The sequence below is a fragment of the Colobus angolensis genome, unplaced genomic scaffold (genome assembly GCF_000951035.1).
Source record: "Colobus angolensis palliatus isolate OR3802 unplaced genomic scaffold, Cang.pa_1.0 Scaffold283, whole genome shotgun sequence".
Taxonomy (NCBI): domain Eukaryota; kingdom Metazoa; phylum Chordata; class Mammalia; order Primates; family Cercopithecidae; genus Colobus; species Colobus angolensis.
Genome location: NW_012116077.1, coordinates 1,696,184 through 1,722,312, shown reverse-complemented (window position 1 = coordinate 1,722,312; position 26,129 = coordinate 1,696,184). Strand labels below are relative to the sequence as shown.

The 26,129-nt window shown below is 40.5% G+C and overlaps 1 protein-coding gene across 4 annotated transcripts in view; it reads right to left on the bottom strand.

Moving 5' to 3' along the window:
- The window catches only part of SLC9A6 (solute carrier family 9, subfamily A (NHE6, cation proton antiporter 6), member 6), a 71,172-nt gene that overhangs the window by 9,732 nt on the left and 35,311 nt on the right, over positions 1 to 26,129 (bottom strand). For 3 of the 4 annotated variants that reach the window (XM_011948764.1, XM_011948765.1, XM_011948766.1), the window contains 7 exons: positions 25,521 to 25,626; positions 25,139 to 25,227; positions 21,793 to 21,906; positions 15,573 to 15,684; positions 13,755 to 13,908; positions 8,027 to 8,057; positions 4,491 to 4,570 (listed from right to left, as the gene is read on the bottom strand). In XM_011948764.1, coding sequence (XP_011804154.1) covers positions 4,491 to 4,570; positions 8,027 to 8,057; positions 13,755 to 13,908; positions 15,573 to 15,684; positions 21,793 to 21,906; positions 25,139 to 25,227; positions 25,521 to 25,626 — 686 coding nt within the window. Of the gene's footprint in view, positions 1 to 4,490; positions 4,571 to 8,026; positions 8,058 to 9,212; positions 9,303 to 13,754; positions 13,909 to 15,572; positions 15,685 to 21,792; positions 21,907 to 25,138; positions 25,228 to 25,520; positions 25,627 to 26,129 lie in introns of all 4 variants that reach the window. The other variant, XM_011948763.1, reaches the window with a different exon arrangement.

The window sequence follows — 26,129 nt, the reverse complement described above, 5'->3', positions numbered from 1 at the left end:
TGGTGGTGGGCGCCTGTAGTCCCAGCTACTTGGGAGGCTGAGGCAGGAGAATCACTTGAACCTGGCAGGTAGAGGTTGCAGTGAGCAGAGATCATGCCACTGCACTCCAATCTGGGTGACAGAGTGAGACTCTGTCTCAAAACAAAACAAACAAACAAACAAAATATATATATATATTTAAATCTATATATTTACATCAAACAAGTATAAAATAGAATAAATACCATTTGCAATAGGATCAAATACTTCAAATACTTAGGGACAAATCTAATGAAAGATGTACAAAAGCTGTGCACTGAAAAGTATAAATCATTAATGAGAGAAATTTTAAAAGACCTAAATGAATGGAGCAATATGCTGTGTTTATGATATGGAGTCTGAATATTGTTATGATATCATTTCTCTCCAAATTCATTTATGGATTCAATACAAACCCAATAAACTTGCCAGCAGTTTTGTGTGTGTGTGTGTGTGTGTGTGTGTATGTGTGTGTACGTGCGTGCACGTGCGTAACTTGACAAGCTGTTTCTAAAACTTAAAGGAAAACACAAAGTACCCAAAATAGCCAAGGCAATACTGGAGAAGAAAAAAGCCAGTTTTTAATTACTCTACTGGATAGCAAGACTTATTATAAAGTACATTAATTAAAAGGATGTGGTATTGATATAAAAATAGAGAAACAGGATAAAAAAGAGAGTCCAGAAACTTATCCCCACTTACACATCTTTGTTGCATTGCAATTCAGCGGGGTAAGGATGGTATTTTTCAATAAACGGTGCTCCATCAACTGGATATGCATATGGAAAAAAGTAGATCTTGACCCACGATCTCTCATCATGCACAAAAATGAATTTGTGATGGATCAAAGACTTACATGTGATAGTTAAAGCAATCATACTTCTAGAAGAAAACAGGAAAATATCTTCATGACCTTGGGATATGGAAGATTTCTTAAGACACAGAAAACACTAACCATAAAAGGTGAATAAAATGGACTTTTAGCCTGGGCAACAAAGTGACACCCTGTCTCTATAAAAAATTTTTTAAAACCAGCTGGGTGTGGTAGCATGCACCTGTAGTCCTAGCTACCCAGGAGGCTGAGGCAGGAGGACCACCTGAGCCCAGGAGGTTGGGGCTACAGTGAACTATGATTGCACCACTCCACTCCAGCCTGGGTGAGAGTGGGAACTGATCCTAAAAATAAACAAAATATAATAGACTTCATTTCTACTCCTTAAATGCAGGATTAAGAAAATGAAAAGGCAAGCTACTGAGAGAAAATACAATAATCAACAACAACAACAAAAAACCCAATTCAGGAATATAGAGAAACTATAAATCAGTGAGAGAAAAAAACAACCCAGTTAAACAATGGACGAAAGACTTAGGCTTCATGAAAGAGGATATCTAAATGGTCAAAACACAAGAAAAGGTGCTCAGCCTCACTGGTCATCAGAGAAATGCAAATTAAACCATATGAGGTATCACTACACACTCATCAAAATGGCTAAAATTTAAAAGACTGAAAAATAAAACTCCCTTACTTTGCTGATGGAAATAATCATAAATTCACCAAGTTGGTTAAAACCAATTAAACTGGTTGCAACCACTCTGGAAAACTGGTTGGCAATGTCTGTTTTAAAGCTAAACAGGCCAGGCAAGTGGTTCACTCCTATAATTTCAGCACTTTGGGAGGCCAAGGTGGGTGGATCGCTTGAGTCCCGGAGTTCAAGGCCAGCCTGGGCAACATGGTGAAATCCTGTCTCTACATAGAAAAAAAAAAATAGCTAGGTGTGATGACATGCACCAGGAGTCCCAGCTACCCAGGAGGCTGAGTTTAGAGGATCACTTGAGCCTGGGAGGCAGAGGTTGCAGTGAGCCAAGATTGTGCCACTGCATTCCAGCCTGGGTCACAGAGCCAGACACTACTTCCAAAACAAAACAAACAAACAAACAAAACTTTAAACATATACTTGTCCTAAATGCCACTCCTTGCACTCCTTGGTATATACCCAAGAGAAATGAGTGCTTATGTCCACCAAAAGATATATATTCATGCAGTTTTTCGTAATAGCCAAAAGCTAGAAACAACTCAAATATTTATTAACAGTAGACTGGTTAAAAACAAAAATCCTGTAGTATATTCCTACTAGAGCTCTACCCTACTACAGCAATAAAAAAAGAATGAATTGCTGTTACATGAAACAATATGGATAAATTACACAGATGTTGAGTGAAAGCAGCAAGACAGAAACGAATACCTAATATACGAATCCATATATATAAAGATCAAAATCAGGTAAAACTAACCCGTGTTGATGAAAGTCAGAATCATGGTCACCCCTTTGTGGAGGATAGAGAATGTTCATTTATATCTTTTTTTTTTTTTTTTTTTTTTTTTGAGACGGAGTCTGGCTCTGCAGCCCAGGCTGGAGTGCAGTGGCGGGATCTCAGCTCACTGCAAGCTCCGCCTCCTGGGTTCACGCCATTCTCCTGCCTCAGCCTCCCGAGTAGCTGGGACTACAGGTGCCCGCCACCTCGCCCGGCTAGTTTTTTGTATTTTTTAGTAGAGACAGGGTTTCACCGTGTTAGCCAGGATGGTCTCGATCTCCTGACCTCGTGATCCACCCGTCTCGGCCTCCCAAAGTGCTGGGATTACAGGCTTGAGCCACCGCGCCCGGCCTCATTTATATCTTTATATGGATGAAGGCACACAGTTGTTGACACAGGTTGAAATTCATTAAGCTGTACACTTAAGATTCACGTACTTTCTTGTATTCAAGTTATATCTCAATTATAACAAATCATTTGCCTACACAAATGAACTGAAATCTAAAACAATGAATATTTAATTATATCAGGGTGCTAGGTATTAAAATGATCAGGTCTTCATTGAGTAGGATTTAATAGGGCAGTACTGAGTCAAACAAGCCTTGGTGTTTGCTTCTATAAAATATACAGAAGAATAAGCTATTATTCTACTCTTTCTCAACATTAGGATCATTGAATTGTTTTATATTTTATGCAGAAAATGTACAAAACATTTTATGCAGAAAACTCACTAAAAAATTATTGCTAAATTAGAGGGATGAAAAAGTCCCAAGAGATATGGGAGTGGCTTATATCCAAAACCTTGACAATGGAGCCAAAAGTAATGACATAATCTTTAAAAAATTTTAAGAGCCAGGCTCTCTTTCTCTAATGGGAGTCTTAATATCCCAGATATGCTTGCATTCTTGTTTCCATACAATAATTTAATTTTGAAGTACTTGCAAACAGTGAATGCAAAAATTACCAAAAAGAACATGGTAAGTAGTAGCTTCTAATCATTAAGCGTCAAGTGATTTTTCTTAAATATACAAGGCTTTCATCAGAAAGTTGAAAACGAGGACATATTTCTTACACGGTTGTCTCCAATTTGCTCCAGTAGAACATAAACCAAGTTTTGAATCGTTTACTGATAAATCAGAGCCTGAAAGAACTCCATGGCTCTTTTTGCTAGGTGAATTTTCAAATAAGAAATTAATTTTAATAATGATAAAATGTTTAAAAAGCATGATTTAAAGCAGTGGTCCCCAATCCTTTTGGCACCAGGGACCGGTTTTGTGGAAGACAATTTTTCCATGGATGGGGCTGGGGACCAAACAATTTTGGGATAAAACTGTTCCACCTCACATCATCAGACATTAGATTCTCATAAGGAGTATGTAACCTAGATCCCTCGTATGTGCAGTTCACAATAGGGTTTGGGCTCCTGTGAGAATCTAATGCTGCCAATCTGACAGGAGGCGGAGCTCAGGCGGTAATGTTCACTGGCCCATTGCTCACCTCCTGCTGTGCGGACCACTATTGCTCCGTGGCCTGGGAGTTGGGGACCCCTGATTTAAAGAGGTTATAGAATATCAACACTACTCAAAGTCCAGCTATGAAACAGACTTACAACAGGGCAAGAAGGAAATCTGGCAAACAAAAACATTAGCTATCTGTGGCATGCTGAATAGAGATAATCTCCTAGTCTTTGGAAAGGTCAGGGGAAAAAAAGTGTATTGCTGAACAGCGCAATATCGAACATTATCGCATTTTGATTTCATTCTCATGCTTTTCCCTAAGCCTTTCCTCTCTTACCCTGCCAAGTATGCTGACAAGAACCAAGAAATACCTTCCGTGGGATTCACTAAATTAGCTAAAGGACAATAAATATTAAAGTTTGCTCAATAAATAAGCCTATATATCAAAGAAAGTATGTCATTTGGGCTTTGGTTCCCTTTATACAGCCAGCTTCTGAAATAACCAGTCCGTATGGTTTCATGGGTTTGCAGAGTAATCTATCTGTGTGGGTTTCCTTTTCCACAGCACTGATGGGGAAAGGAAAGATGAAAGGTAGGTTTTATATTCTGATCCAGGAAGAGAACAGTCAAAACACTTGTTCCATTAAACTGTAATTATCTATGTCCACATTATCCTTTTTTTTTTTTCTCAATTAAGGATACTTATGATCAAAGTTGTACCACATCCGGAAAAGCCAAGCACTCTCTGCTTTGGTAGTTCTCCTTTCATTTTCAGGAATACCCTGCAGGTAGATAATACATAAATCAATATCTATACAAACATATGAACATTTATTTAGAGCCATTCCTTTGGAGAATCAGAAATAGAGCCTACTATGCTATAAGACACTCTGCAACAAGAGTAATATTAGAAATGTAATAGCTTGAATATTGAAGCTTCAGAATAAGAAATTGAAATGTTTTTCTGAACACCTCCATTACTCAGGCTGCTTGCTAATTTACGAATCTACTCTCACTTAAAAAAATCAATGTGGGGGCCGGGCGCGGTGGCTCATGCCTGTAATCCCAGCACTTTGGGAGCCTGAGGTGGGCAGATCACGAGATCAGGAGTTTGAGACCAGCCTGACCAACATGGTGAAACCCCACCTCTACTAAAAACACAAAAATTGGCCAGGTGTGGTGGGGTGCGCCTGTAATCCCAGCACTTTGGGAGGCCGAGGCAGGCAGATCATTAAATCAGGAGTTTGAGACCAGCCTGACCAATATGGTGAAATCCCATCTCTACTAAAAATACAAAAACTAGCTGGGTGTGGTGGGGCACACCTGTAATCCCAGCTACTCAGGAGGCTGAGGCAGGAGGTTCACTTGAACCCAGGAGGTGGAGGTTGCAGTGAGCTGAGATCGTGCCACTGCACTCCAGTCTGGGTGACAGGGCAAGACTCCATCTCAAAAAAAAAAGAAAAAAAGAAAAAAAAATCAATGTGGAATAATTCATGTACTGAACCTGAAAGACTTAACTCTCAATGTAATAGCACCTTAGAAAACATCACATCAACATCCCTATATTTGGGAGTTGTCATGGATCTCTAAAAGAACTAGCAACTTCAAAGTTGCTACTATGTTCTTGAAACATTAGCAAAATAAAAACAAGTACAGAAATTCCATGGTAAGCCTGACCAGCCAGGAGGAGAAACTAACATAGCAAGTAGGCGTCTCCTAAAAGTTTCCAAAAATATAAACTGTGTCTTTATTTGTAATATGGTGCAGTCAGCAGTTGGGCAGTTAGGCAATCTGCTTCCAGTCCCAGCTTACTGACATTAAATAGTTTAAGCAAGTCCCTTTCTCTCTCTGGGCCTGAATTTCTTTATGTATAAAAACATGATGAGGTTTAGAGAATCCCGAAGGTCCTTTCCAGTGCTCATGTTCTACGGTTCCATAATCTTTTCTAAAAGCACATAATTTAGGCCAGACACAGTGGCTCATGCCTGTAATCCCAACACTTTGGGAAGTCGAGGCGGGTGTATCACTTGAGGTCAGGAGTTCGAGTCCAGCCTGACCAACATGGCAAAACCCTATCTCTACGAAAAACACACCAAAAAAATGAGCCAGGCATGGTGGCAGGCACCTATAGTCTCAGCTACCTGGAAGGGTGAGGCAAGAGAATTGCCTGAATCCGGGAGGTGGAGGTTGCAGTAAGCTGAGATCGTGCCACTGCACTCCAGCATGGCCGACAGAGTGAAACTTCATCTCAGTAAGTAAATAAACAAATAAGCAAGCAAGCAAGCAAGCAAGCAAGCAAGGGTAGAGTTTAGATTCTGGGTTTTGGTTTCTTCCTGTCCTTCCTAATGCTCAAAATAAATTTCTCTCTCCCTCAATGTGTCATGTGTCATGTATCAACTTATACACAACACAAAAATGTTTGGAAACATTGTATGGGCTTACAAAAGCTGAAGAACACCTGCAATTCCTTTCACATCATTAGAAGTATCTTTGTGTGCCTCCACCTCTTGAAAAGCAACATTTCACCACCCCTCACCACGTGAACATCCCACCCCCACACACTCCACACTTAGTATAATGTTCCTCTGCACTTCCTGGTGGACATTCAAAATATTAAAGAAACAATATAACCAAGACAGCCATAGGGTTTTTGTTTTCTTTTAATTTTGTTTTTGTTTTTCGAGACAGTCTCTCGCACTGTTGCCCAGGCTGGAGTACAGAGGCATGATCTCAGCTCACTGTAACCTCCACCTCCCGGGTTGAAGTGATTCTCCTGCCTTAGTTTCCTGAGTAGCGCCCACCACCACGCCCAGCTAATTTCTGTATTTTTAGCAGAAACAGGGTTTCGCCATGTTGGCCAGGCTGGTCTCAAACTCCTGACTCACCATGTTGGCCAGGCTGGTCTCGAACTCCTGATCTCAGGTGATTCACCCACCTTGGCCTCCCAATGTGCTGGGATTACAGGCATGAGCCACCATGCCAGGCCCAGCCATAGAGTTTTGAAGGTAAGGGAAAAAAACCAGTTCTTTGTTCTGTACGGCACGACTGGCACTCACCTACCTGGCTCTCTCCCTGTCACTCCTTTTCCATTTCTCCTCTCTGGTTACAGAGGTGACACAGCTGGTGGAGACTTATACAGAGAGCGATCGAGCATTTGTCTTTTGAACGGCATGATTAACTTTATTCTTGTTTTGACACAGGGAGAAGGCACTGAGGAGTTATTACTCCTTGGACACTACCGCAGGAGCCTGGCATTATGGGAATTTATCCAGCTTGGTTTTTACAAGTATGTCAACCCATGGAATTCTACTTTAAGGCTCTGACCGCAAGAGGCAAGTACTTACTGTATCTCATACATACATTCACACTCATCACTCAACAGCTAACAAAATTAGCATTTAGGAAATGAATCTGAGAAATGTTTTTTTTAACCTCACCCTGAAGACAAATATACTGACTGGGGTTTGTTTCAGACAAGAAAAAACTGTTTTGAAAGAGATGCTTTCCATGTTCAAAAATCTAATTTCTGTGATTTCTCATCTAACGTCTGATATGGAGGCATGTATTCAATGGTGCTCAGAAGCGATTGAAAAACAGATGGAAAATACCAGACAAGGGTGGTCAGTCTAGAGAGGGCAGCGAGTTACAATGCATTCAGTCCAACAGGCTCAAGTTCATAGCAACAACTGAGAAACTGACACAACGGAAGGAAGGAAGCAAGGAAACGTGGCCAAGGCTGAGGGGCAAGGTAAGAAAGTGCGTTCCCCTGAGCAGGCAGGGAAGACTGGTTGAAGACTCAAAAGCTTCTAGGCAGTTCTCTAGGGCAGCTGCTGGTCATCCAATTTGAAAGTTACACAGGAAGAGCAGCTGGAGTGGGGCTTACATCAGAGACAAGGCTTCATGCGCAAACACAAGTGGAAAAAGCCTCCCCGTGCCAGAGGAGTCACTCGAAAACCCAGAAGTCCTTAAGAGACTGCTCTCCTCTGGGGCAAAAGCCCAGGCAGGATGGCCCAGAGACATGAAAGCTGTCGCCTTTGATAACCACACACTATGGCACTGTGGCAAACTTGGTTTTGTCTCCGTGGAGCAGTGAGAAAAGCCAGGAATGATGTCAGTTAAAAGCTGAGGCAAAGAGGACACGATCTAAATAGAAGGATGAAGTTTACAGTAGGTTGTTTTCTTTCCAAATGACTGCACATTTGATAGAAATGCCAGGAACAACAAAAACGCATATTTACCAAGTGTTCTTGGTCTGAATCAACACCAACCCTAAAGGAGAAACACAAAGAGCAAATGAGATTTGGAAGCCAAAAAATGGTCTACTCACACATGTACATTGTCAGGCAACCGCTTTTCTCAACACAGAAGCTATGGAATGGTTAATGTTTTCTTGCTTCTCTATGGCTGTTGATGCAGATTTTTGGCTCCTGCCACTTTCCTTAGCAACAGCTTGGATTCTAAGGCAAGAAGGGTGTACCCATGATTCTCTTCCTGCAATCTTACTTACCAGTTTCAGAAAAAAATAGCATTTTCTTCTCTGAATATAGGTCCATTCGAAGCAGAATCAGAGAGAGCAGCACTGCCCCAGTTGCTAAATAAGAATTACTGGGTAGCTCCAAAAACAAGGCTGGCACAGTGTAATTCACCTCACAGCTCTCATGGCAACATTCTGTTTCGATGACTGAAGAGAGGGTCCAATTACAGGTTTTTCATAGGCTAATGGACAGACATTAGCCTTGCTCCTTCACAATTCTTTTTTTATCTGGTTAAAATTCCTGCTTTCTGTATCCCAGGGAAAAGCTTCATTACAAAGTTCTCTGGCTTCTCTCTATTCCCTAAACACAGACACTCACCAACTCTGTTCACTCCTTCTCTAAACGGTCTCTCAAGTCTTCTCTCCTGTCCATCCCAACTGCTCAAGGGCAGCCCTCATCCTGAGGCTCATGGGCTCTGTCATGGAAGCTTTTTCAGCTGCCAGGCGCTCCCTGAGAGTCAGCTGTCGCCAGCATAGAGCTCGCTGTGTTACTCCCTTGGCAAAGGACTCTGAGAGTGGCTTACAACCCAGAGGGTCAAGTCTGAAGTCCTTTGTGGGGCATTCAAGACTCTCTACAAACTAGCATCCTCACCCCACTCCAATCTACTTTTCCATCCTCATTTCGCATCATTCTCTTCTACATGCCCCATTCTAGCCATACCTGCCTGCTCCTCTCCCCAAATCCGTCCTCTCCTGACCCTCCCATGCCGTTGCTCATGCTGTTCTCTCCAGCTGCAATGTGCTTTCCCTCATTTCTAACGTGTTTTTCAAGTTCCAAAGTAACCTTTCTATGACCCCTTCAAGCAGAATCATTTTTTCCTCTGTGCATCTGCAGCACTTTCTACAGTCCTTTATTATGATACTTAGCACAGTAGAGTATAGTTATTTACCTGTCAGTCTCCCCAAAAAGACTGTGAGCTCCTTGAGGGTAAAGGCCATGTCTCAATTCATCTCTGTATGCCCAGAGTCTAGCACAGTACCTGACACACAATAGGTGCTCAAATGTTTATTGATTAAATTAACTACTACAGACAACACAGAAAAAAACAGCAGTACTAGAAGCTGTAGCAGTAGCATCCCAGAACACAAATAACACTGAAGGGAGAAAATGATGCAAGGCTGCATCTGGAAAGCAAGGGAATCATGGTCAAGGACTTGAAAACAGATTGCTATGACCAGATTCATAATTCAAAGAATGGCTCATTTTTCCTTTGTTAAAATGGCCAGGAGCTGTTTAACATCTTCTCAGTCACACTAGACTCTAACCACATTTATGCATCTCGAGTGACATCTAGTGGTCTTGAAGATAGCACACCTGCAATACTCAGAGGGTACATTATCAGAAGCTAAGTCAATGTAATAAACATTTATAGAGTACTTATTATTTGCCAGGCACTGTATTAGGCACAGGGCATAGAAATGAATTAAACATGGTCCCTGCCGTCAAGGAACTCACAGACTAGTGGGGGAAACCGACACAACTAGGGCATAATCCCTAAGGGCTTCTATCAGGGAGCTCTGGCTTCAAATCTGGACTTGGCTGCTTTCTAGCTGTGTGAACTCAGTCAAGTGATACAGTCCTATAAATTATCACTTTATCACCTGGAAAATTGGGCTAATATCCACCACACAGAGTTGCTGCAAGGATTTAATGAAAAAATGTATGAAAAGGTTTTAAAAGAGTATCTGAAACATTAACACTAAGTGGCAGCTCTTATAACAATATTATTACAAGACTGAATAAAATAAGTTCTACAATGGAGAGGCCCAATGTTGCACCAACAGAAGAGTGGTTCTGAGGGAAAAGAACAGGGGGAAAAGGAGGTGGCACTTAAGCTGTGTCATTTACTAACAGCGAAAGAGCATTCCAGGCAGAGGGAACAGTATGAGCAAAGGCTCAGAGACACAGAAGTGCAAAGGATGTGTAGTAAATGATAGCCAAATGTGACGTCACAAACTATGTGAAAGGACATGGGAATAGCCGGCTGTTTCAAATTTACTGAGGATCCACCGTCCACATGACAGCTAAAGTGAACCTTTTACACTGTAAATGACTTCATGTCACTCCCTTGCTTTAAAATTCTCCAGGATTTCCAATTGTATTTTAAAATTCAAATCCCTTACCATGTTCCACAAAACTTTGTATTAGGGGTCCACAAACTACAGCCTACGGGCCACATCAGTACTTCTTCTGTTTTGTAAATAATAAAGTTTTACTGGGATACAACCATGCCAATTGATTTATGTATTGTCTAGGGCTGCTTTCACACTAGAGTTGAGCAGCTGAGACAGACTGTATGGCCTCCAAAGCCTGACATATTTACTCTCTGGCCCTTGACAGTAAAAGTTGGCAGACCTCTGCTTCCATAGGATCTTGCCAACCTCACTTCCTACCTACCCTTCAGTCACTATACTCCAGCCATGAGAGCTTTTTTCCTGTTCATTCAACAGGCCAAGTCTGCCCCTGCCTCACGACTTCTGTAACTTGCTCTTCCCTCTGCCTAGACTGCTCTTCTTCCTGATAACTGTTTAGCTGGCAACATCCAGTCACGCAGGTAAGACTGAACTCAAATGTAACCTCTTAGAGAAACCATCCCTGGCCTCTCTGTATAAAATACATACCCATCCCCAGTCACTATCACAGTACCTTGCCCGATTCCCATCATAGCATTTAATATCATCTACGGTTGTCAGGTTCATTTATGTGTTACTAGTTTATTGTCTGTCTTCTCTCACTAAAGTTTAGATGTTATGAGTCTAGAAACCTTTTCTATCTTATTATGATCACTGTGCTTCTCTACAGCAGGATTTCTTAACCCTATCATTACTGATATTCTGGCCTAGATAATTCTCTGTTGGCAGGTGGTGAGGGTTGGTGAGGAGCCTGTCCTATGCATTGTAGCATGTTTAGCAGCATCCTTGGCCTCTACTCACTAGATGCCAGCAGCAGCTCCCTCTTCCAGTTGTGACAACCAAAAATGTCTCCATAAAGTGCCAAATGTCCCTTGCGGGGAGGGGGGCAAAATTATCCCCAGTTAAGAAGCACTGAGGCTGGGCGAGGTGGCTCATACCTGTAATCCCAACACTGAGGCAGGCAAATCACTTGAGGCCAGGAGTTTGAGACCAGCCTGGCCAACATGGTGAAATCCCATCTCTACTAAAAATACAAAAATTAACCAGGCGTGGTGGTGCATGCGTGTAGTCCCAGCTACTTAGGAGACTGAGGGAGAAGAACTGCTTGAACCTGGGAAGCGGAGGTGGCAATGAGCCAAGATTGCACCACTGCACTCCGGCCCGAGCGACTGAGCAAGACTCTGTCTCCAAAAAGAAAAAAAAAAGAACCACTGAGTTGTAACCTACAGTGCCTGGCACATGGCTGGTGTTCTGTAAATGTTTATCAAATGAATGAATAAAAGGTATATTTGAAATGCTGTGCTAAGAACTTTACAGACACTAGCTCACTGAATCCTTACAACAACCCAAGGAGGTAGGTACTATAACATACATGTTACAGATGAGGAAACTGAGGCTTTAAAAGGTTAAAGAACTTGCCTAAGATCACAGAATTCGTCAATGAAGGGGCAAGAAGTCAAAGCCAAGTCTAAGTCTGCATGAATCTTAAACTTTCAGGACTTAGCAGTGCCCTTAAAACTGTACTAGACAAATTTGGGGGGAGGAAAGAGAAGCTTAAAATACAGCCCCTGTTCACGAACAGGCCAAGAATAATACCAATAAAACAAGAAAACAATAAGAAGTAACCAAAGACTATAAGACAATATTATAATTAAGTGACAAACTGTTACAGGACAGGCACTATGCGGCCAAAGAGCTTTGACAGCTAGTGATGTAGATTAAATTTTGGGTGAGTAGGTATTTTTTTTTTTTTGGTCTTTTCTTTTTGGGAAGATGGTAAGCATAGATATTTTGTTTGGTTTGTTCTTACATTTAATTTTGTTATCCTTAGGAAAATGAGGGAAAGTCTTCATCTGCAAGCACTTGAGAAAAGAAAGGAACCGTGTCCTTTCAAAATGTACCATGCCCATTGTTTGATGAAATAAATTTCTAAAAGAAATTAAGAAAGACTGGAGGCTCCTCTGCCTGCCATTTAATTATCAAGATGACCCTGAACAACTCAGAACCTTTCTAAGCCTCTATTTCACTCAGAACCTTTCTAAGCTTCCATTTCATCACTTGTGAAATGGAGCTATCACATTTGGATAAATATGTAAAATGTACTTAACACAATGCCCAGCACATAGTAAGTGTTCAATAAATGCCAGGTCTTCCCTAAAGTAATAATTAAGCGTATAAGAATATTATTTTTGTGTATTTTGTACTATGCACAATAAAAGCACAGAAATTATAAGGGATTTGAATAGTAAAGAGAAATTAAGACAATAACAACAACATTCAAAGTGTGATTTAGGGCTGGCTGGTTTTTAGAATGTTTTATAAAAGGCATAATAGAATTTAAAAAATGGAGGACAGGATCTATAAAGTGTGAAATACTGTTTTCTCTAATGAGCCCTATGTATTCTGGAAGCTTGGTCGCTCTTAATGTCTATGAAGTTTCAGCCAAACACAGAACTAAAATCTACAAAGGCTTTAGCAGCATAGGCTGCTGTATCCATGGAAACAAATGCAGAACTCTTGAGATACAAGGGAGCTTTCAAATTGAATACATTAACTGGTACACATTCAAGACTAAGACCTCACGATCTTGGCTTTGGATTGTTAGGTTAAAAACAGTGCTGATGAGAAAAATGATAATATCTAGTAGTGATTAGGGTTGGGATAAACTGCACTGTATCATACATTGCAGGTAGAAGGCAAATTTTTTATCTGACCTGGTGATACTGATCAAAAGCCTTAAATATATACATATCCTTTTGAGCAAGCAATTTCATTTCTAGACATGCATTCAAAGAAATAATCAAACAAGTACACAGTGGTGTACACATTTAAGAATGTTCACACTGTTAATGGTAATAGTAATAGCAAAATCCTCAAATTGTGATGGTAATAGCAAAATCCTAGAAACAATACAAAAGCCCAACAATAGGGATTTCAGTAAATAAATCAGGATATATGCAGCCATTACATACAAATATATGTAAATATATTTACAATGTAAATGTCCATGCTATATTACATTTAAAAATCAGGCTACAAGAGTACCTTTAGTGTTACCCCTTTTTGTCAAAAATACGTATCATATATAGCAAAAGGTCTGGAAAGATATCCCTCAAAGTGTTAACAATGAATTTTTCTTTTGCATATATATTTTCCTTTTTCTGTACTACATACTACATATTTTTAAAAGGAGAAAATTAAACATTACAGACTCACCAAAGCTTAAAAGTTGAAAACGTGCAGAAAAATAAACCAAATTAAAATTTAATCTTAAAATGAGATCTCCAGTTAGTACTTACCTGATATGCAAGCATGACAGCATTGCAGTGGTGCCACCGCCAAATACCCACACGGTAAAAAACACAATCAGAAGCGTGGTGCTGAACATCATTTGCCGTGCATAAGTGGCAGTATCTCGAATGGCCAAGGCAAATGCCATTGCACCACGAAGGCCTACAGGGGAACAGAAAAGGTATTTCTTCAATAACTCATTACCAATGCAAGCTTCATAAATTCAGAGCAATAAAGCACATTCTAAAAACTTAGAAGCATGTGAACAAATATGCAGTAAATATTAACATACTTAAATATGTAGAGGCTGTGCATGGTGGCTCACACCTGTAATCAGCACTTTGGGAGGCCGAGGTGGGCAGATGACCTGAGGTCAGGAGTTCGAGACCAGCCTGGTCAATATGCTGAAACCCCCATCTCTACCAAAAATATAAAAATCAGCCGGGCGTGGTGGCGCACGCCTGTAATCCCAGCTACTCGGGAGGCTGAGGCAGAATTGCTTGAACCAGGGAGGCAGCGGTTACAGTGAGCCAAGATCGTACCACTGCACTCCACCTGAGTGACAGAGCAAGACTCCATCTCAAAAAAAAAAAAAGTACAAATAGAAATAGAATTTGTATATGTTATTGACATGTACTGATGTTTTAATAATTTTTTAAAATTCATTTTTTATTCACAAACAGTAAAATTCACTCTTTTTGGTCTATAGCCACATGAGTTTTGGCAAATTAATAGAGGTGTGTGTGACCACTACTATAATCAAGACACAGACTGGTTTAAACATCCCTGCCCCTGTGAAATTTCTTTGTGTTACCCTTTTTTAGTCTAACCTCTTGTCACTCCATCAAACCCTGGCAACCACTGACGCATTCCCCATCGCTATGACTTTGTCTTTTTGCGAATGTCATATAAAGGGAATCACACAGCAGGTAACCTTTCAAGACTGGCTTCTTGCACTTAGCATAATGCCTCTGAGATTCATCCACGCTGTATGGGTAAATTGTTTGTTCTTTTTAGTGCACAGTAGTATTCCATAGCATGGATGTATCACAGTTTGATTAGCTATTTGCGCATTGAGAGACAGACAAGTGGGTTGTTTCCAGGTTTTGGCGATTATGAAAAGAACGGCTATAAACATTCACCTCCAGGTTTTTGTTTGAAAATGACTTCATCTTTACCTTTCTCACTTGCTATGACATAATTCTAAACCAAGGATTTGGAACCAGAATACAAAAAATTCCCACAGAAGGGAATGGGACAAAAAAAAAAATACATATATATATATGTATGTATGTATATGTATATACATATTATATTGTCCCATAAAATATATGTATATACATATATAAAAAATATATACATATATATATTTTCTATTCAAGGATGCAACTTCAATGTTTAAAGGAGTATTATAAGTCAGGCGCGGTGGCTCATGCTTATAATCCTAACACTTTGAAAGGCCAAGGTGGGTGGATTACTTGAGGTCAGGAGTTCGTGACCAGCCTGGCCAACATGGTGAAACCCCATCTCTACTAAAAGTACAAAAATTAGCCAGGCATATTGGTGCGCACCTGTAATCCCAGCTACTTGGGAGGCTAAGGCACGAGAATTGCTTGAACCTGGGAGGCAGAGGTTGCAGTGAGCCAAGATCGTGCCACTGCACTATAGCCTGGGTGACAGAGTGAAACAGTGTCTCCGAATAAATAAATGATATAAAAATAAAGGAGTATTATATGACCAGCATAACATCTCAGTGTTACATCAAGTTGGCATACGCATTGTGAATGGTTGCTTGAGGTGGGCAAGAGAAGAAAGTTATAACTTACCAGCAAACATCATCATATGTTGAAAATTTGATCCAATCTTACTTCTTCTACCTAAATTAAGTAAGAGGGACAAGGGGTAAATATTGGCAGCTCTTCCCAAGAAAATAGCAACCTAAAATTATTAATAGGTTAAGGATCATTTCATTTTACTATTAATATTATTTAGACTATACATTCAAGATGGTGAAAGACTATTTTAGGGAACTCAGTTTCTAACACACAGTCTTTTGGTTCCATTGTCTAACATAGCACTGTCCAACAGAACTTTCTGCAACAATGGAAATTTTCTATATCTGCACTGTCCAATTCAGTGAGCACCTGAAATGTGGCTAGAGTGACCAAGGAACTGAAAATTTATTCCATTTTAATTACTTCAAATTAAAATAATCACATTTGGCTAACTGCTACCAAATTGGACAGAGCAGGTGTAACATGCAGGAAATTTACTAGATTAAGAGAAACGTGTTTAAAAGCAGAGTTTCTTTACTATACTTCTAAGATTATTAATAGAATAGGTTAATTCCCCTTCACTGTTAGTTTTGGTAGGAAAAAGAGCAATGCTGAGAAAACTTCCCCTTCCTTCCTCAGAACAAAGAAAAGTGCAGCTGAATCACCACCTCATAGCACTGAAATGGCTTCCAGACCCACTGTACTCCACTGAGTTTATACTTCCAACTTGCTTCAAAGGGAAAATGTAATGTGAATTCAGATTGGTTTTAACTAGAAACCAATTTTAGTATCTTTTTCTCCAGTTTGCTGTCTATAGGACTCCTGCTTTATGATGGCAATTTTTATTTCAGGAGTCATGATACAGTCTCCACCTCATTTCCTGAGAAAAATATAAGGGAAAATTTAAGATTAAAAACAAAATAAGGCCATGTGCAGTGGCTCACACTTGTCATCCCAGCACTTAGGGAGGCCGGGGCGGAAGGACAGCTTGAGGCCAAGAGTTCAAGACCAGCCTGGCCATCGTGGCAAAAACCTGTCTCTATTAAAAATACAAAAATGAGCTGGGCATGGTGGTGTACACCTGTAATCCCAGCTATTCCAGTGGCTGAGGCACGAGAATTGCTTGAACCCAGGACACGGAGGCTGTAGTGAGCTGAGATCGTGCCACTGCACTCCAGCCTGGGTGACAGAGTGAGACCCTGTCTCAATAACAAACAAATAAAAAAACAAGGTGGGGGGAATGGTATTGGTCTAAGTAACTTTGGAAAAGAGTAGAATCTGTAAGACTAAAGGTAGAAGAACTGCACAAAAGCATTCTATGCTCATGACAAAGCTGTTTCCCATGGGAACACTGGTTAACAATTCTGATACTATTATACATGTATACTTGAAACTGAACAATTAGGTAAACGAATGGCAAGTGGTGACAGCAAAGTTTCTTACTGTTAGAATGGGAGTTTACAGTTCAGAAAGGGGAGGAGGCCAGAATAATCCATGTGGTAATGGATTAAAGTTGGAGACATCAGTATGAACCCATATTGAGCTTAATAGAGATACACATGGTTATATGCAGAACTATGTATAGATATATACGTATATATGAGTTAATGCATATCTATGTATATGGATATATAGATATATACATATATAATTCCTTGCTCTGTCAGTTGAGAGAGCCTAGAAGCAAAGACACCAAGTAACACTGAGCATACCTAGTGCTCAGATTTTGATTTCTAATACTATTCTCCAACAAAAGGAACCAGGAGTTCTTGGAGAAATGGCCAATTCTTGGGCTGAGCCACAACAGATACAAGATGAGCCTGAAGCATCCTGTAGTTCCAAGGAGTAAGGAAGTACTCAAAAAAAAAAAAAAGAAAATTAAAAACAATGATGAGGATAAAAATTAAAAACGATGAGGATATATCCAAGGCACACAGAAGAGCCTGCCAAAAGAGCTCTCAATGGCCAAGCTGGAACAGTTTGAGCAACAAAATAAAAAAAAGTTGTATTATAACTCAGCGTATAAAATAAACATCAATGAATCCATATTGATATAAATAAATGACTGGGCTGGGTGCGGTGGCTCATGCCTGTAATCCCAACACTTTGGGAGGCTGAGATGTGCGGATCACTTGAGGTCAGGAGTTCGAGACCAGCATGGCCAACATGGCGAAACCCCACCTCTACTGAAAATATAAAAATTATCCAGGTGTGGTGGCACATGCCTGTAATCTCAGCTCATGCCTGTAATCTCAGCTACTCAGGAGGATGAGACAGGGGAATCACTTGAACCTGGGAGGTGGAGGTTGCAGTGAGCTGAGATCGCACCATTGCACTCCAGCCTGGGCAACAAGAGTGAAACTGTCTCAAAAATAATAATAATAATAATAATAAATGACTGAATAAAACAAATGAGGAAGAATACATAAATCTCCTGTGCGAAAAATTCCAAATAATTTTGCTAATACTCTGTCCTCAAGGAGGTGGAACCTAACTCCCCATTCCTCAATCCTTGCTCATAGCAACTTCCTTCCAAGCAGTACAACATGGGGAGGGGAGGGGGGAAATGTGTAACTTTATAATGGATAAATCTGACAAACACTATCTTAACCAAGTGATTAAGACTATCATCAACATTATTAAGTATATACCCTTGACATAATGTGATGAGAATGGCATTTTACCTCTGTGGTCTTCCTCCCAAAGAACATGTAACTCCAGTCTAATCATGGGGAATATATACAGACAAGTTCCAACTGCAGGACATTCTACAAAAGACATGGCTAGTACCCTTCAATACTGTCAAGGGTCACCAAAAACAAAGAACACATATGAGAAACTGTCACAGGCAGGCAGAGCCTAAGGGTCATGACAACTAAATGTAATGTGGTATCCTGGATGGGACCCGGGAATAGAGAAAGGATATTAGGGAAAAACTACGGGAATCAGAATAAAGTTTGAACTTTAGTTAGTAATATCAATATTGGTTCATTCATTGTGACAAATGTACCATGCTTATATGTTAATAATAGGGGAAACTGAGTGTGGGGCATATAAGAACTTCCTGTATTATCTTCACAATTTTTCTGTAAACCTAAAACTACTCTAAAATCAAAAATTTTAAAAAGTGATTCCGGGCCGGGCGCGGTGGCTCAAGCCTGTAATCCCAGCACTTTGGGAGGCCGAGACGGGCGGATCACGAGGTCAGGAGATCGTGACCATCCTGGCTAACACTGTGAAACCCCGTCTCTACTAAAAAATACAAAAAAAACTAGCCGGGCGAGGTGGCGGGCGCCTGTAGTCCCAGCTATTACTCGGAAGGCTGAGGCAGAAGAATGACGTGAACCCGGGAGGCGGAGCTTGCAGTGAGCAAGATCGCTCCACGGCACTCCAGCCTGGGTGACAGAGTGAGACTCCATCTCACAAAAAAAAAACAAAAAACAACAACAACAAAAAAGTGATTCCCCCAAAAGAAAAGAAAACATAACCACTAAACACGTGGGCCAATGTGGCAGTGACTGCTAGTTCTCCCCAACATCTGTTCTTGCTTTCTTCCTTGGTAGTTGGCACTCCTCCCTTTCATCTTTATGCAGCCACCCAGAAAAAGTATGTAACTCCTAGCCTTCCTTGTGAGTAGGTGTAATCAATGACGTTAAGTGGAAGGGACGTGTGCACATTCTGGGTCAAGCCCTTCAAGGCAACCGGCAGACAGGGGTGAGCCACGTTGGATCACAAGAACCTTCAAGAGCAAGTCCCTAAGGATGTTAGCAACAACCATATGGAGCAGAACTGCCATACCAGTTCAGATTTTTAGATAAGAAAGAAATTTCTATGCTGTTTAAACCTGGATTAGTTTGAGTCTTTTCACATGAAACCAAACCTATGTCCTAACTAATATAGCCAGAAATAGAGCAACTCTCTCCTGTTAAGAGGCCATTTTCATGGTAGGATTTTGTATTGAGGAATTTTAATTCCTAACAGACTCAGAAACCTAGAGAGAATATTTAGCTTTGTTTCCAGATTAAGTATAGTGGATTGAGCCATTTGACTGTTCAAAATTTTCTCCAAGACTAGCAGGACATTAAATTACTGATCTTGTGGCTGTCCTTCAGCTAAGATCTTCTCCTATTAACAGTACTTTATCTTTTTTGCCTAAAGTTCATTCGCAGACTAAGGCTCTGCAGAATGGTATTTCAGTAATACTTCACTTTCTAACAGAGATCCTATCTAGAGTTTTAATTAAAAAAAAAAACAAAAAAAAACCTTCTGCTAATCTCTTTGGCAGAATCTTCATTCTGAGGTGAGGTTTTAAAATATTTCTTTTAAAAATTCCTTATTCAAACATTCCCACTGACCACAATTGCTCCTTCCATATTTTGTGTTCAACTATCCCACTCTGATCATTCCTCCATAGCACTGGGACCTTCAGTCCAAAGATCCCTATATTCTTTCCTGAAACAATGTCTTCTTTCCTCACTTCCCTTCTTACCATCATGTTAATAACACCTTTTAATGTAAAACATTAAATGAAGTGTTTAGATTGCATCAGTCATGTAATAACACTATGATCTCTTGTCCTTCTGTTTTCCTTGCACCCACTTGAAAAAACTCCAAACCTGGAAGGAGCCAACTATCTCTTTACTCCATGCTTACAGTAAGTACTGTTGGACAAAGTCATTCAATGGGGAAGACTGGTTCTACTGCTAATTCCTATTCCTCAAACACAATGGATCCCTACTACTTTTTAGCAGTCCTGTTGAGTTTCTTTGGTTAACTTATTCTTCCACTCTCTACAACTATTTCACAAACCTCCACCTTCCTCAAAATCCCTATGATCTGTGTAAGCCATCCTCCAAGATAGTCCCTAACCATCCCTGCCTCTTAGTATTCACACCCTTGCGTAGTCCCCACCCACACTGTACCAGGTTGGTCTGTGTAACCAATAAAATATTATGGAAGTGATGCTGGTATGTCTCTTCAAAGATTAGGTTACAAAAGGCATTTCAGCTTTCATTTTAGGGCTCTCTCAGCTCACTCAGTTTGGGGGAAGAAGCCATGGTGTAAGCTGCCCTATGGAGATATCCACGTGGAGAAGAATAGAAGCCTCTTGCTGTCAGTGATGTGAGTTGAGTGAGCTTGCAGTGGATTCCCTGGCCCTAGTCAAGTCTTGAGAAGGTGCAGTCCCAGCCAAGAGCACAACTGCAACCTCTTGAGAGATCCTGGAGCCAGAACCACTCAGGTGAGCTGCTCCAGGATTCCCGACCCTCAGAAACTGTGTGAGATAATAACTGTCTGTTGTTTTAAGCTGCTAAATTTAAGGTAATTTGTTACACAATAGACAACTCCCCATCTTACTCTCAGCAGATGATCTCACCTCCTACTTAACAGATAAACATAGAAGCCATCAGAGAGGAGCTCCATCTTACAAATATGCCTCATTTCTACATACCCTATCCTCTCCTGTAGTCATGGTAGAGTTGTCTCTCCTCCTAGTGAAAGCAAAATTTCTCTCTACATGCTTTGGATTTCATTCCTGCCTTCTCAAGAGGCTTTCACTATTGCCTCCTCTCTTTCATATACTCAGTTTCTTCCTTCCAATTATTTTCTTTTTTTTTTGAGACAGGGTCTCCCTTTGTCACCCAGGCTGGAGTGCAGTGACCCAATCACGGCTCACTGCAGCCTCAAACTCCTGGGCTCAAGGGATCCTTCTACCTTACCCTCCCAAGTAGCTGGGACTACAGGCATGCACCACCATACCTGGCTAGTTTTTAAAATTTTGTTTGTAAAGATGGGGTCTTGCTACATTGCCCAGGCTGGGTTTTTTTTTAAGACTCTTTGTATATATGCGATAGAAAGAGAGAGGAAGAGAAAGGGATTAAGGAGGGAGAGAAAGAGAAAGAAAGTGGCCTCATTCAATGTTTCCTTATCTTTCACCTTCTGCCCTGTGGCATAGACTGCTAACCGCTCCCCAGTATCCAACCTCTTCTTCCCTGTAGTAATAAATGGAAAACACTTATCGTTTGGGGTTGGCAGAACAGTGGGACACTTATCTGTCATTTTAATCTGTCAACATTATTTGTGCAATAACCACAAATTGAAATAGAATATAATAAAATAAATACACTAGAAAAAAGAACTGGAATCCTTATTTGTTTTACTCAGAGGAAAACTGTATATATTTAAATGTATTCTTATGAACCACATACTCAAAACCCACATGAAAATCTCAATTAAAAATAGTTTTCATAATAAAACACATAATAAAGGATACAAATGCTCCTACTACAAATGTTGGGTTAAAGACATGGTTCTGGAAGGTGAACAGTGTCAGTCCCATGTAGGAGAAGATGAAATTCTCTGCCAAGAAATTGAGAAGCTCAAACAACTGAAACGAAATTGTAAAAGATTAGTGCAGTAAACAAATTAAGTTACATAATTTGAAAGCATGAGTATTACTAAGATAATAAAACAGACACTCAAATAGATAAAGTTCATGCATACACACAAAATATGTGGTTCAGAAGGGAGTAAATGTGGAGATGACATTTCTAGTACTGCAGAAAAAGCCAGAAACGTTCCCCCCTCATTTCCCCAATCAGCTTTCCTTCTCCAAAGCCCCATCTCCAATTATTCCTCTCCTCCTCCTCCAAACTCTTGTCAGTTTTTTTTTGAATGTTCGTTGTGTTCCTGCTACTGCCCTAGTCAAACTTTCATCACTTCCTACCCATAATGATGAAAAAGGACCTCTAACCATCCCTCATCCTCCAGCTCCCCCAAACCAATGAATCTCTAAAACTGATAGTTTCAAGATACCTTCCTCTTGCAAGCTATAAGATTCTTTTCAACTTTCTGATCCTGGCATAGAGTGCTTTGTGAGAACTCTCGTATTCCCGGCTTGCCCTGTGACTTCACTTTTTGCGTGGGTCTTACCCTTGTGTAGGGAGTAAGCATCCTACAGATAGCGCTTCCACATTGTGGAAGAGATCGATGTGTAGGATAGCAGAACTATCTGTGGGGAGAACTAAACCCTGCTGCCCACCCGCCCCATCCCATTCACATCATAGCCTTGGCAAGGGTATATGATACTTGCTGAATGAAGTTAAGGCCCTTCATAATCTGGTGTCCCTCTGGCCACCAGTGTTACTTACAATGGCTTGTTACTATGAGCCCTCTGATACATAACAGAATAGTGGTTAAGAACATGGGCTTAGGAATCAAAATGCCTAGGGTTTAGCCCTGTCTTCCCCTTTACTGGCTGTGTGGCTTTGGGCAAGTTAGTTAATCTCTTTAAACTAGGGTTGCCTTATTACCCAAAAATGAGAATAAAAATTAAAATAAACGTATATTTAATTTTCTTTAAATTATTTAATATGCTATTATTACTACTTATTTATACTTAATGATAACAGCTACACCTTTTTCAGTTTTTACTGTGTGTCCGACACCATACTAAGGACTTCATATGCATTATCTTGTTTTAATCCCACAAAAACTCAGTGAGGTAGGTATTATTATTATCTCCATTTTCAAAGATGGCAAAACTGAAGCACAGAGAAGTTATGGAACTTGCTCCTGGTCACACAGCCAGCAAGTGGTAGAACCAGGATTTAAAACAATACAGAGACTCCAGAGTCCCGGCTTTACTTTGCAACACAGGGATCGGCAAACTTGCCCATGAATGGCCAGAGAGTAAACATGAGAGGATTTGCAGGCCAAGAGGTCTCTGTCACAACTTCACTCTGCCAGTGGAGCACAAAAGTAGCCATAGACTACATATTTTAAAAAATGGGTGTGGCTGTGTGCCAAGAAAATCTTATTGGTGGACACGGAAATGTGAATTTCATATAACTGTCACGGGTCACAACATATTCTTCTTTTGATCTTTTGCCAACCAATTAAAAATGGATGGAAAGAAGAACATTCTTAGCTCACTGACTGGCAAGGGCCGGATGTGGCCTAAGGGCTGGAGTCCGCCACCCTCTGCTCTACACTTTACTGCCTGCTTTTTATTCCTGCCTTTATCTGTACTGCCTCCCCTAGGCCTTCCTAAATCTTCCCCATCCTTCTAAGGGTACTGTTTCTTCTAGGATAGCTTTCCAGATCCTCAAGCCTCAAACCAAACCATTTCCCCTACTTCTCTGATGTCTTGTATGACATATAATCTGAAGTACATAATCTAGGATTCCTATTCCTCATATTTTTTAAATGTACATAAGCTTCATATCACCAACAACATCGGAAGCTCTTACTCTATTCCTGTTTACTGTTGTTGTTTTTTGTTTGTTTGTTATTGAGACGGAGTCTTGCTCTGTCATCCAGGCTGGAGTGCAGTGGCACAATCTCAGCTCACTGCAACCTCTGCCTCCTGGGTTCAAGCGATTCTCCTGCCTCAGCCTCCTGAGTAGCTGGGAATATAGGCGCATGCTATTACATCCAGCTAACTTTTGTATTTTTAGTAGAGACAGGGTTTCACCGTGTTGGCCAGGCTGGTCTCAAACTCCTGACCTCGGGTGATCCGCCCGCTTCAGCCTCCCAAAATGTTGGGATTACAGGTGTGAGCCACAGCGCCCGGCCTGTTCTTGTTTTTTATTCCCCACCCACGACCTGGAAAAATGCTGACTCCCCTCCCATCCTGCCCCCCGCCAGCTGATTTTCTTCTCTTTACTTATTGCACTGAATTAATTTGTAAAAAAGATTTGTAGCCCTAATGTATATGCTTGGGGGAAAAAAGCCTAATCTCTTTTGAGGAGCTGGGGAAAAGCATAGGTCATAAACTTGATTTGTGGCTCCAGCAGGAAGAAGAAATACTGTTGCTCCTGCTTTTAGCACCACTCCTTTTCAGGCGAATCCCATAACCTTCTTGTCATTTGGCAAAATTTAAACCTGTTTCTCACTACAGCCATAGTCAAGTATGTACCTGTTTCTATTCCAGATATTACATTTTGTTCATGTATTTGTCCTCTATACCTCGTAAGACTAGAAAATTCTGTTCTCTCTCCTTTATAATTCCCTTCAGATACTCTGCACAACTGATCATTCGGTACCAAATAAAACCAGACCACTGACTAGTCCCGACATTCCTGGAAACATAGTAGCTTTGCAGCACCTGAGCAAAGACTGAAGGAAGTTGATCTTCTTTTAGTAGGGCTAATCAGATCAGAAGTTAATCTTATCTACGTCATCTCTTAGAAGGTCTAGTAAGATCAGAAGTTAATCTTCTTTACATCATCTCTTAGTAGGTCTGGTCAGATCAGAAGTTAATCTTGTCTACGTCACACAACAGTAGCTCGAGTAAAACCAGAGTGAGCTTCCAAAACATTCCCCTATAAAGCCATTAAATTGGGAAAACACTGAGAGAAAGGGAAGCTACTTCACTGGTTATTGAAGCCACGATAATAATAGTCTCTGGCTATTCTGCTGATCTATTTCCACTCTAAACGCTGTCACTCTTCAGTATGCCAATCCCACCTACTTTTAGAGTCAAAGAAAGAGGAGCTGAAATGAGTAGATATCATCTTGAACAGATCAAAGACTTCTTTTTTTTTTTTTAGTAAAACAGACTTCTGTTTTGCTGAAAGAAGGAAAAGTCTATTCACAAACTATAAAGTTCCTCTTACCTGTTTAGTTCTATGCTGAGACTCCGTGGACAAATTATTATATGTATAATGTGCTTGTGTGATGCCACAAAACAATACTGCAACCACACCTATAAAGACAACAAATTTCAAGTTCACATAAAAGGATGGTTCCCACCTTTTATACTGAGATTCTTTTTTCACAGTAGATTATAGGCTTTGTCTGGAAATTCTCATTTGTGACTTACTTTGTTAAGAGGAACCACTTCCACTGAAAATTTTTTTGATGTTCTAAAGCGACAACCTAAATCCCAACCACAATAAGTATGTTCAAATACTAATGGAGCTGATCCACTTGGAGCAAAATTGACTGGCAAAGTCACTCCTTTTAAGGGTTGACAATCAAAGGGAGCAAGTCACCTACCTGTGAAGCCCCATGCTTCAGCCAAGAGGAAGGTACTCCAGGACATCAAGAAGAACAGACCTGTCTCCAACAACTGGAACTCCCGTAATTTGGTGAACTTTGTCACGTAAGACTGTTAAGGCTGGTAATGAGATCTTGTAACATAAAAGTGTGACCAGAAAAAATGACAGTTTAAAGCAAGGCAACCATGAAAGAAGGTTCTCTAGCTTCTCTAACACAAAAATCCCAGAATAAGAGGTACCACCAGAGTGGGGAAACTTTTTAAATGAGCATCTCACTGAGGAGTCAGCTGCCTTCCCCTCAGTAAGGAAGCCTTACGGCTTAGCCACTCCAATTGTTTCACGGGTATCACATACCTTGCCAGAAACCATGCAGTAAATGATAGACAGAGATGGGAATAACAGATCAGATCCATAACATGCCACCTCTATTAATCTGAGACCTAAAGCTAGACAGCTTCCATAATTATAGCAATTTACATTTATAAAAATACATAATTTCCAAGAGGGTTTGCACTAATTTGATCCTCTACCACCTCTGTGATATAGAGCATTCATTCCATGATGAAGAAATTGAGGCACTTCACTCCCATATACTAGTTGAACAACT